Below are 11,071 nucleotides of genomic sequence, written 5' to 3'. Positions count from 1 at the left end.
CGTCGTCGTCGTCGTCGTCATCGTCGTGGTTGTAGTCGACTGGTAGAGACGGAAACCGATAATAAATCGAAGGATTCGAGCAAACATAATGGAGGTTTATCGCGGTGTCGGTGCCAACAATGGCGTCTCTTTTCTCTCTTTTCGTATCTCTCTCTCTCTCTCTCTCTCTCTCTCTCTTTCTCTCTTTCTCTCTTTGTCTCTATCCATCCGTCAGTCAGTCAGTCCGTCTATTTCATTCTTTCGTTAACTCTTTTCATCCCTTAAACCATCCTCCTGACGAAAGAGCTCCGATTTTTCGAACACGGATCGTCTTTAATTAAGATCTTCCCTTTCAAAATTTCTCTCTCTCTCTCTCTCTCTCTCTCTTTCTCTCAGTCAATCTAACGTTCTATCTTTCTTTCTCCAGTTTCGTTCAGGGAAAACCCACCAACGGGGTATATTCGGATAGAAAAGCGAAAGGCAATCCTTCGATAAACCGCGTTTCAAAGGAAACTCGTTAAAGGCAATCTTCGACGGCGATCGAGACCCGTCTCTTTTCGATTTCGATTATTTAGAGGATTTACGACGCATTCTGTATTTCATGTCTTTGTAAATAAATTATTCTTATTGTGTGTGTATGTGTGTGTTTTTTTTTTCTTTTATATATATATATATATATATATATATATATATATATATATATATTGCACGAGCGATATAAAACGAACGAAGCTTCCCCCCAACCCCCCCGATCGTTCTTCCCTTCCTTTAAATAATTCGAGAGAGAAGCTTTTTAATGCGAAGGGAAACATTAAAAAAAAGAAAAAAAAGAAAAAAAAGAAAAAAAAGAAAAAAAAGAAAAATAATAATAATAAAAAAGAACAAACGAAAAAGAAAGGCCACAAAAAAGTAAATGATAGACGAAAAACTAACGAGAGAAAACAAGAAAATATACAGGATCCTAAGTACGTTCGTGGTTTTCGGGTTAAAACGAAGGATATTAAAATGGCCGATCATTGTCGATTCGAGCGTAAAACGGCAACCCAATTAAAAAGTTTCCTAGGACTTGCTGCCTGGGACGGTTACAGTATCCTTCTACGAAGAAAAGGAAGGAAGGAAGGAAGGAAAACAACGAGAGAAAAAAAGGAAAAAGGAAAGAAGAAAAGATGGAAGGAGAGTAAGAAAATGGACACGGGACAAATCGGAAGGTAAAAGACCGTGAAATGTTTCTCTCTTTTCTTTCTCGAGGATATCTTCGTGATAAGGGACAAAAAGAAGGAGTAGTAAGAGACAAAAGAAAAAGGGATAGAAGATTTCCTGAAACAATAGGAAGAAGAAAGAAAGGACTACCAACTGTTAGACAGTAGAAAGTGAACGTGGCACTTTTGGAAGGGTAGATAATTAGACAAGAAACACAGAGAAATTCTCTATCTATCTATCTATCTATCTATCTATCTGTCTCTCTTTCTCTCGTTCTCATCTTTGTTGAGTCCTTTCGCGACTCATTTCGACCTAAAACTTCTCTCTCTCTCCATCTCTTTCTGAACTTCGTCTCACGGGCCTGTATCCTCCTTAATTAAATATAAACGCCGGCTTACCTCTGCTTCTCAAACCGTACTTACCCACACCCTACTACCTATACTATCCTCCTCCTCCTCCTCCTCCACACCCCTTATTCCTTCTCTTCCTCGCAATCCTCCTATTCCTCTTCTTCCTTCCTCTTACTACGAGATCCACCATCTCGTCCCGGTTACACATCCTTTCGTGGAAGAGGTAAGCACGTACCGAAGTCCCGCGACTCGTTTCCCCCATTTCTCCTCTAACCGTTTCCACGCAATTACTAGTCCTCCCTGTGTCTCTGCGCGTACGCTAGAGAATGAAAGCGAGTACCAGCGCTGTTACTGCTGATGATGCTTCTTCGGAGGGAATGACAAGGGTTGGTAAATGTATACTACCGATGCACAATGTCTCCAGACCAGAATTGTAATTCTATTGTATTCGAGATTCAATTTTTTTTTTCCTCCTTTCGTTTCATTTCGTTTCGTTTCCTTTCAATTCCTTTTACTTTATTTTACTTTTACCGTAAAAATTAAAATTGAAGATGTGTAAAATAAAAGTAACTAACAAGGAATAAGGGGATAAAATTGTAATCGAGTTATCAAAGAAATTTTCAACGAGCATCAACTAGTTTATTAATTAACGAAGAGGAATTTTTAATTGATATTTGATGTTGGACGATGGCTAATTTAATTTTCTCTTTTTTCTTTTTTATCTTTTTTTTTTTTTTTTTTTTAAATCGATCTACTTGGCTCCATGAAAAGAGCATCAGTTTCTAACTATTTTTTAATTATTTAGCAGTTATAAAATATAAAGTCACTCTTTTCGTAATGCGCGCTCTTGATGTTTTGTTATTTTTGTTTCTAAATTCGGACGACGATTGTCGACTCTCTTCTTTCGACTAAAAGCATAAATAATGAAGTACCATAAAAATAAATAATAATGTGAATAAATAAGAATGCATTAAATTGATTAAGAATAAAATTTCTTTGCGGCGCTGTAGAAACGTGTACGTGGCTCCAGCTATATGGTTGTTCCTACAACTCACAACGGAACTCGTAAAAGTCGATTAGTTATCGACAGTACGAAAGAATATCAAATGTCGATATTACTGAGAAAAAATAAATAGTAGGGTTATTTCATAGTTTTCTATCTTACCGACGTACGGTAAAGTACGATAGAAGTATAATAGAAAATGCGAAATCGTTTAAATTGAGTTCAATATATTTAATTCAAAAATTATGTTAACGCAGCCATTTAGCTCGACAGTACTTTCAAGTTAATTATATCTTATTAACGCGTCGTTGAAAGTAATATCGATGTTACAGGTCTCATTACACAGAGATTGCTGCATAAGGAGATGCATTTTTATTAAAAAATTAAAATATAATAATTAAAAAATATATATACATATTTTCTATATAATCAATTTATATGTATATATATATATATATATATATATATATATATATATATATGTAGGCGCAAAATAATACCATTTTACTACAATATAATCCGAAAATTATATTCATCGTATAGAAACAAAAAATTGTAATAAATATGATATAATTAATAAACATTTGTAAAAGTAACAGAAGAATCTTACAAGTATACAAATTCAAGACGAAATAAATGACGATCTTCTTTTCTCAGAAAAATGTCACGAATGTTGTTTGATTAAGTTAATTAGGTTATTCGACTTGATATAAGTATTAATTCAGAAAAGGAACGATTATGAATTGATTTTAATTATAGAAAAATCTTTCGTACATATATAAAAGACATGGCTGCAAAAACTGCAAAGGCTCAGGTACAACATGCGGCGAACATTGAAGTAGCAAGTCTTCACGTTTCCTTACCTCAGATGTTGGATCTTGCTCTGGGAACACCGGAAGTTAGCTTATCTTAATAATAATAATAATAATCTTATTTAAATATTTGTTCTCTTTTTCTTTTTTTTTCTCTCTACAAAATCAAATAATACGTTCGTTCATTCATCACTGGCTTTTCTCTGATAGGTCGGTGCGATTAACTTGAACATTCTTCACAATTTTCTTCACGTTCTATTGCATCAAATTAATCTGAGAACAACCAAAGTCGAATATAGAGGAGAAGATGCCAAACGAATAAAAGTCAGATACTTTTTTTTTTTTCTCATTAAAATCGAAACAATCCAATTAATGATTTTATTATTTCATACGTTGCAATTAATTACAGACAATGGTAGCTTCGGCTAAAGCTGGTCCATCGTTGCATCTTCACGAGTACAGCATCACCGACGGTACCGATAAAGTGAAACAACGTATTCATAGTACAGATCAAGTGACGATAAACGTAGACGTTTTTTCGGAAGATGGTAAATCGATGTATTCGAAAGAGAAAAAAAATATCACTCGATATATTCATCCGACGATATAACGTTTAGATCATAAATCTGCCGGTCAAGCATCAGCCAGTGCCCCGGTTACACCTCGAAACCTTAAAAAAAATGGGAAGGTACCTGTTCAGGCGGCAAACGGTACTGCTGTTAAAAAAACGAAAGGTATTAAGCAACAAATAACTTCTGGATCCGAAGGAGAATGTCAAAATGTTATTTTCGTCGAGCCAATTATCGATGGCTCCACTCCGACTGCATTGGCTTTCAAAAAGCTCGAACAAAGTGTAAATATTATAAAAAAATTAATTATAAAAAAAAAATATATATATATATATACAAATGATATTGATTATTTATTATTATCATCTTAGGTAGAACATCTTGAGCAACGATTTGAAGCATTAGAAGAATTGTCTACTAATCCTGAATTGGTTGAACGATTGAAAGGCAATATCACAGATCCTTTAGTAGACATGTGGAATATTATTAACATAAACAAAAGACTCGATGCAGCTGAGCAAGGAATCGATAAGGTATTGAAATAATTTTTTTCCTTTCTTTCTTTCTTTTTTTTTTTTTTCTTCTCTTTTGATTCTTCCATCTTCCAATTATTTTTTTTTTTTTTTCATCGGCATGCATGATGATCCATTAATCGGAATTAAAAGTATTTTCTTGTTTTCTTTCTTGTTTATTTTTCTTTTTGTTTCTGCTTCTCTCTTTTTTTTTTTTTTGCTAGCTCGCATCGATGGTTCAAGACGTAATTAAAAGTGGAACGGATCTTGAAATTGTTGGCGATCAATTAAAGGCATCGCGCGATAATAAAGAAAAAACCGATAGCGATAACAATAACGTAAACATTGACAATGCTAATACGGCAACTATTAATGAACCAAATCAACATACTTCTGGCGATGAAGAGACAACCGAGATCGATGCTCCAAATCCAGAAAATGAAGTTTCAGGTTTGAAACACATCGAAGAATTTTTCTTCTAAAATTCCAAACTCATTTCAATTAATTCTATTCTAAAATTTTATCGTTCAAAATCGATCAATCTAATCATACGCGATATTTTACTTAAGTAATTTTTCTTTTTCCTTAATTTTTCTTTTTTTTTTAATCAATCATATATTCCGCAGAATTCGAAACAAAAAAGGCGCCGACGATAGATGACAAACAAAACGATTCTAAGCGATTAGACGAATTAAGAGATCAAAAGATTGAAAAGTGTTTCCAAAGTATTCAGGCCGTGAAAACTACGATTGACGTTGCTTTGACGAAATTAGAAGATCGTCTTCATAAATTAGAAACGAAAGAAAGAACAATTGATACGACAGCAAAGATCGATGACGAATCGGCACCAACATTGGCACCGGCCGATGAGCAGTCACCTGACGAGTTAGATAAACAAACAATTCATATATGTTTGGAGTACCTTCAAGATTTCCAAACGAAAATTGACAATACATTCATCAATATGGAGGGTCGTCTTAAAAAATTGGAGAAGGATCACGATGAACTTATAGAAAAATTGAAAAACGTTGCGATACCAAGCGAAACCGGTGATAGTGATCTAAACGAATTGGTATCAAAGATTCAAGATATTCAAGAGGATATGAGAAAATTAAATGAGACAGCTGATCGTCTTATGGGTGATACGGAGGATCGTGAAATGAATCTAAACGTAAGGACGTATTAAATTAAAAAAAAAAAAATTAAATAGATATTTGTTAAAATAAATAATCTTTATATTAGTATATGTATAAAATTTTAGGCGATGTTAGAACAAATAGAATTGTTAAAAACGATTAAAGCTGATAAGGAAGATCTCGAAGATGCATTGGCTGATAAAGCTGACGCTTATACAGTCAACAGAAAGGTTAAAGATTTTTATATTAATTGCATATAAAAATTAAATATATATATATATATATATATATATATGTTTATAAATAATTAACAAAATATTTTCAATTAGGTTTCTCACGATCAATTTGATGCTGCCTGCGATGATTTAACACGTGGATTAGAGGAAGCTATAAGTAAATTAGGTAAACAGGAATCGATATGGCATCAAGCATTGGATGAAGTACAGAAAGAGATCGAAGGAAAAGTAGATAAGATTGAGATAACACCATTGAGAGATTTTGTCAATAGTCGATTAAAGTCGCTTCAAGAGAAAATGAAACGTATGGCTGAGATGAGACGTGAGGCCGAAGCTGCTGGTACGAAAAAACTACTCAGGTGATATATTACAAACTTTCATTATTTTTTTTTTTTCTTTTTTACTTTTTCCTTTATCTTTCATTTTTATTATTATTACTATTATTTTTTTTTTCTTTTTTTTTTTTAATGGCTTAAGATCTATTTTACTTTTATGAATTAATTATTATCCATTTAATCAGAGACGTCCAATGTATATCATGTGATAAAGAAGTAGTTATGAGAACGGAAGAAACTGGCAAATTTGAGGCACCTCCTATGCCTTGCACGATGAGTATGAAACCTTATCTAACTTATGAATTGGATCAAGTTAGAAAGCAGCAAAGAAGATTGCCTCATAGTAGGAACATGATTCAATTCGAGGCAGCCGTATTGGAGGAGACTAGAAAAATGAAAATATCTAAGGAAGAATCATTTGCGAAATCTCCCAGGTATTTCCTTATTTTTTTCTCTTTCTTTTTTTTTTTTTATTCTACCCTTAGTGATTTTAAATTAATATTATTGCTCTTTCTTTCTTTCTTCCTTACTTTTTTTTTTGTTTTCTTTAATTTATAAAGATAATAATCTCATTTGTCAATCATCGTCAGAGATCATCTTTGCAATCGTTATTGCGGTGGAAGTCATACGATTACAACTCCCCAACAAAGGGTTATGCGAATGGGACATTTTCTTACGCAATGGGGACCAGAGAGTATACAATTAACAGATGGTATGATAAAAGGAACCGACGGTAAGATGTATCGAAGTCGACCATTGCCACCGAAATATGATGTCTGCGGCGGTATAGTTCCTTGTCCTGCTAACGAAGTTATTACGTCTCAGGTGAAATTATGAGAAAAGAAACAAAACAAAAAAATTGATAATAATTAATGAAAAAAAAAAAAAAAAAAAATAGAAATTCTAATTTTTCTTCTTAATCAAAATAAATAAAACTTATTTCGATGTAAATCAGGAAACTTCAAGATGTACTGGAAATATGTCTCAGCCTTGGCAAACTGCACGAAGTACATCAAGTGCCAGTAAGTCTGTAATAATAATTAATTTTTCTTCTTTCATATATGAAAATTGTTTTTATAACACCTTTCTTCTTTTTCTCTTTTTTTCTTTCTTTTTTTTTCTTTTTTTCTTCCGTTTCATTTAATTTTGTTTATATAAGAAAAAGGTAATTCTGGAAGAATATCAACGAGAAAGAAAGATGTCTGTCCAGGTGTAAGTAGAATTTCTAATGAAACAAATCTTTTCAAAATTAAAGAAATTAATTAATTAATAATTAACGTGTAAATGTTTTTCTTCCGTAGATTTCTACGGAACATGAACAAAACGTGTCGGAATCAAATCCGATCAATAAAGTTGCTCTTGAAGTGCAATCTACTACCGAGGCATAACATTTCCAACGAGGTAAAACATTTTGCAAACATTTAAAAAAAATACGTACTCATTTATCATATGAAAAAGAAGAAAAAACAAAGAAAATAAATAAAACAAAAATATGAAATAATTACAATTGTTTGCACCTGGATAATGGCAACACCTTGGACTTCGTCGATAATGTAGCTTGCTAAGTGTCGATAACTTTTATCTCTTAATACAACCGTGTAACGTGTGTTGCATAAGATCAGGGATAATAAAATATAATATTACCGACAGATATTAATTGATTACTCAATAAAACATTATATAATTAAAATCTAAACAAAAACTCATGTTTTCTTCAAATTGTATTTGAAAACACTACAAAATGATCAAAGATTACCGAAGGACTTATTAAATGTTTTATTATTAAGGAGGAATTCCAGAGTACACAAGACTAGCTAGCGAAGTCGATTTCGGAACATCGGTGGTCTGCTGCTAAAACAATTAAAAAAAAAAAAAAATAAACAAAAACAAATACAGGATCGCATTTCAGAAAACGCAATCGTACTATTATGCATATTACATCTCTCTCTCTCTCTCTCTCTCTCTCTCTCTTTCTTCATTTCTTTTTTTCTATTTTTTTTTTTCGCGCTTTCTCTCATTTATTATTGCACATCACACACGTTTCAAAAATTCTCTTACACAAAATGGGTGTGTACACAGCAGTTTTATGGGGGCAAACGATCATTAACGCACAATTTTCCATCTCTCTCTCTCTCTCTCTATTTTTTTTTCTTTGTTCTTTTGTTTATATTCATCAATCGCAAATCGACCTTCCCTTTCATATCGTAAACCCCCATTATCAGGGACTACTCGCTAACATTATTTTTTTTTTTTCGTATTAATATATATATAATATATATATCTATGTATATATATATATATATATATATATATATATATATATATATATATATGTATATATATTATTTATGTACGCCAGATCTAAACGCTACGTCATATAAATTTCAAGGTACAGGAAGTATCTACAAAGTTTTTAATGCTACCACATACGTTACTTGTTAATTGTTTGTTTGTTATTTTGTTAATGTTGTTATTGTAGTTGTTGTTGTTACTGTTGTTATTGTTATTGTTGTTGTTGTTACGACTACATTCCCGTTTCTTTTGTTTTCTGTTAAATGACGTTTCCTTTTTTCATTACTTTTTTTTTTTTTGTTTTGTTTTCTTTTATATACTACGCATCTTCTAAATCTAGGATTAAACTATGAGATTCCTTTCTTCGTTTTTTTTCTTTTTTTTTTTTGTTTTTTTTTTCTTTTGTTTTTTTTTAACCCACTCCCTGTTAAGATCTTACGATAAATCAATGGTATACAGAATATATCAGACGTAAGACCACTGGCGTTAACGATACGAGATGATGTTTCCTTTTTTTTTGTCAATCAATGTAATAATGAAATATATATATATATATATATATATATATATATATATATATATATATATGTATGTATGTATGTATGTATGTATGTATGTATGTATGTATATATGTATCTATGTATGTATGTATGTATGTATGTATGTATGCACGTATGCATGTATGTATAATATATTTATATATGTATATAGATTATAGTTTCAATATAATCGCTCATATGGAGAATGGTAGGGGGTTAAAGGTTGGGTTTTGGGCAGGGATAGGAGGGAAGGGGTACAATAATAATGTCTTAAACATTAACATGGATATGCATTATCGATTACAGTTAATAATACTGGCAGCTTAAAGTACAACGTGTCGTATTACACTGAAAACCTAATCTCGAACGTGGAATGGTAGGGAGTGCCAAATACGATCTATACTATCTCTAATCCATTATCTCTATATCCTTTATCCTTTATCGTTTATCTTTCCTTTTTCTTTTTCATTTTTCTTTCTCTCTCTTCTTTGCATTTTTCTTTTTTCTTTTCTTTTTTCTTTTTTTTTTTTTTTCTTTTTTTCTTTTTTTTTCTTTTTTAATGTATTATTACTTTATCCTCGTACTCGCGAAAATTAGATCAAGTGTGTTAGTTTAGATTAGATAATGTTAGAAAGCTTAAAGGAGAAAATAGTTTGACGCGTAGACGTGACGTACGTACGTATTTACGTATAATACGTTCGTACATACTTACGCATGTAAGACGCATGTGACTTTTGGACGAATTATAATAGTTAATAAAAAGCAAGCCTTAATAATGCGATTTGGTCGGTTTTTTCTTTTTCTTCTTTTTTTTTTTTTTTCTTTTTTATTATTATTATTATTTCGCAGCAGCACTCGCTACCAATCGATTGTTATTAATTAATTATCTCCTAAGTTTCCTAATCAATATATATATATATATATATATATATATTTTTTTTTTTTATCAATGAATGTTTTTTTATCATGGTTTTTTTTTCTTTTTTCTTTTTTTTTCTTTTTTTTTTTTTTTAAACATCACTCAGAGTTCGGTGACTAACAAAAATTCGCACTCACAACCGTCGTGAATCGAATCGCTTCGAAAAAATTATTGTAACGCTCACACACGGACGATACGAATATATCTTATATAATCTTCAGCACGCAATCGATACGCGTCGTTGCATTTTCTGATTACGAATAAGCTGCTAGTTATTCCTCTTCTTCTCTCTTCTTCTTCTTCTTCTTCTTCTTCTTCTTCTATCTTCTTTCGTTCCTTCCTCTCCCTCTTCTTTTCCCCCCTCACCACAATTCATCATAGTTAATATAATAATAATAATAATAATAATAATAATAATAATAATAATGATAATAATAATGGATTACCATAAATCTTTCGGTTTTCCCATTTTCTCATTTTCTTTCATATTTTTTTTTTTTCTTTTTTTTTCTTTTTTTCTTTTTCCCCCCCCCCCTTGTTTTTTCTTCATACGAGAATATTGCACAATATATTTAGCGAGCAACAAATATAAGGATTAAAATGGAATTAAATATAACAGATCACAGGTGAAACTAGGCTATTCTCTCCTCTGTAACAAATTAATATCACATGAAAAAATATGTATCGGTTGCCCCTCTCCTCTCTCTCTCTCTCTCTCCCTCACCCTATCTATCTTTCTATCAATTTCTTTCGTTTTTTATGTCACTTCTATCTTTCATCTCATCACGTTCGTAAAAATTCTTTCGAAAAATTACAAATTGTCGGACGGATGACTCGGCTGATACGAGTCATCGATGATTCGGACTGACTACTGACCGCTGATCTTTTAATAATAATAATAATAATTATAATAATAATAATAATAATAATAATGATGATGATGATGATAATAATAATAATAATAAAAAAAGAAGAGAAAAAAAATACATATATTCATCTTCCTTCTATCACCTCGTATTCTTCGATTCATTCGATTTCACGTGAAAGAGTTTACGCTTTTTTTTCTTTTTTCTTTTTCTTTTTTTCCTTTTTTGTTCACATCACACCGACACACTCAATCAGCGATCTAAGTCTAATCACTTATCAACGGTGACGGTTAACTAAATTCTGACTAAATTATTATTATTAC

General features: G+C 31.5%; 2 protein-coding genes across 2 annotated transcripts in view; one reads left to right on the top strand and one right to left on the bottom strand.

Moving 5' to 3' along the window:
* The first annotated feature begins 1,715 nt into the window (after positions 1 to 1,715).
* Positions 1,716 to 8,844, top strand: LOC124424430 (glutamine-rich protein 2-like). Its single transcript, XM_046963466.1, has 14 exons — positions 1,716 to 1,915; positions 3,555 to 3,668; positions 3,754 to 3,889; positions 4,037 to 4,197; positions 4,285 to 4,446; positions 4,650 to 4,875; positions 5,052 to 5,596; positions 5,687 to 5,791; positions 5,891 to 6,156; positions 6,318 to 6,566; positions 6,723 to 6,957; positions 7,088 to 7,154; positions 7,292 to 7,344; positions 7,434 to 8,844. Exons 1-14 carry the CDS (start codon positions 1,856 to 1,858, stop codon positions 7,518 to 7,520), a joined length of 2,466 nt encoding a protein of 821 aa, XP_046819422.1. The 5' UTR covers positions 1,716 to 1,855; the 3' UTR covers positions 7,521 to 8,844.
* Positions 7,885 to 11,071, bottom strand: part of LOC124424427 — a 180,876-nt gene continuing 177,689 nt past the window's right edge. Inside the window, exon 9 of the mRNA XM_046963462.1 lies at positions 7,885 to 11,071. This exon is cut by the window's right edge and continues 2,034 nt beyond it. The gene's annotated coding sequence lies outside the window, so the exon portion shown is untranslated.

Source organism: Vespa crabro, chromosome 5 (assembly GCF_910589235.1).
Source record: "Vespa crabro chromosome 5, iyVesCrab1.2, whole genome shotgun sequence".
NCBI classification, from domain to species: domain Eukaryota; kingdom Metazoa; phylum Arthropoda; class Insecta; order Hymenoptera; family Vespidae; genus Vespa; species Vespa crabro.
The sequence above is the reverse complement of the archived record's forward strand: the minus strand, read 5'-3'. Positions and strand labels throughout refer to the sequence as shown.